The 1,586-nt window shown below is 36.8% G+C and overlaps 1 protein-coding gene across 1 annotated transcript in view; it reads left to right on the top strand.

The window, feature by feature from the left end:
* Window positions 1-1,586, top strand: part of LOC101352813 (early endosome antigen 1) — a 150,187-nt gene that overhangs the window by 79,182 nt on the left and 69,419 nt on the right. Inside the window, exon 11 of the mRNA XM_023738584.1 lies at window positions 264-602. Coding sequence (XP_023594352.1) covers window positions 264-602 — 339 coding nt within the window. The remainder of the gene's footprint in view (window positions 1-263; window positions 603-1,586) is intronic.

Genomic DNA, 1,586 nt, shown 5'->3' with positions numbered 1-1,586 from the left:
TAAAAAAAAAAATTAAAAAAAAAAAAAGTTTGTTGGCAATTCTTAAGTTATGTTAGTAGAGTTTAGTCAAGTGGACCAATAATAAAATTATAAATTAATGAACGATTATATCATTATATGACAATGTAATTCTTGACTAGAATATTTGCACTATTTTAATATTGAGTAAAACATTTATCGAAGCCAATATTGCTCTAAAGATTGTTTGAATAATTAATTAAAAATATTCGAGAAGGAAATAAATTATTAAATTGACATTTCAGATTTTGACTGAGAAATTACTGAAGCAAGAACTGGACTATACACAGTTAGAGGAGAAACATAATGAAGAATCTGTGAGTAAAAAGAATATACAGGCAAGCCTTCATCAAAAAGATCTAGATTGTCAACAGCTTCAATCAAGATTATCTGCATCTGAAACTTCGCTACAGAGAATGCAAGCAGAACTAGGTGAAAAAGGAGAAGCTACTCAAAAACTCAAAGAAGAATTATCAGAAGTAGAGACCAAGTACCAGCATCTTAAGGCAGAGTTTAAACAGCTACAACAACAGAGAGAAGAAAAGGAGCAGCATGGGTTACAACTCCAAAGTGAAATTAATCAAGTAAGAGATGATAGTTTTATTTATTGTAATCTCCCCTGTGGTTTCTCTTTCCTGTGCTTGGTGGTTATTTGATCATAATATAGTTGATTTTTAAAAATATTGTCGTTCTTTTAGACTATTAATTGCTACATACTATAGAGTTCAGTCAGTCTCATTTCCTTTAATTTCTATTTCCCTTAGCTGTAAGACGAGAAAAAATAGTAGTTTTGACCTTACAACTTTGTTGTGAAGTGTTCATGAATTGCGTATGATGGACCTGGCACATGGCAGGTACTCAGTAGGTATTAGCTTTTATAATTAATTCAAATTTTTGACCATCTTTTTTTTAAATTTTTTTATTTTTTTGTTGTAATCAAATGAAGTTTACATTTCAAGTTAGTCTCCCATACAGAATTTTTTTTTGTATGTTTTACATACATTGTTATGAGACCCCAACCGCTCACCCCATTCTGCAAAGCACACTCCTCCCCTCCGCCCCTGACTCCCCATGAAGATTCAACCAGCTCCTGACTCTCTGCCTTCCCATCTCACCTCTGGACAGAAGCCGCCCCTTTGGTCTCTTGTATGTACTTGACTAAGAGGCACATTCTTCACAAGTATCAGTTTATGTCCCATAGTCCAGTCCAATCCCTGTCTGAAGAGTTGGCCTGAGAAATTGTTTTAGTTCTGGGGTGATAGACCAGGGGCCATGCTTTCTGGGGCACCTCCAGTCTCAGTCAGACCATTAAGTCTGGTCTTACTAGAATTTGAGTTATGCATCCCATCATTCTACTGCTCCATCAGGGACCCTCTGTTGTGTTCCCTGTCAGGACGTTCATTGGTAGCCGGGCACCATCTAGTTCTGGTCCAGGCTGATGAAGTCTCTGGTTTATGTGGCCCTGTCTGTCTCTTGGGCTATTACTTTCCTTGTGTCTTCGGTGTTCTTTATTCTCCTTTACTCCAAGTGGTTGGGACCAGTTGATGCATCTTAGGTGGCCACTTGCA

This window comes from Trichechus manatus, unplaced genomic scaffold (assembly GCF_000243295.1).
Source record: "Trichechus manatus latirostris isolate Lorelei unplaced genomic scaffold, TriManLat1.0 scaffold00119, whole genome shotgun sequence".
Taxonomy (NCBI): domain Eukaryota; kingdom Metazoa; phylum Chordata; class Mammalia; order Sirenia; family Trichechidae; genus Trichechus; species Trichechus manatus.
The sequence above is the reverse complement of the archived record's forward strand: the minus strand, read 5'-3'. Positions and strand labels throughout refer to the sequence as shown.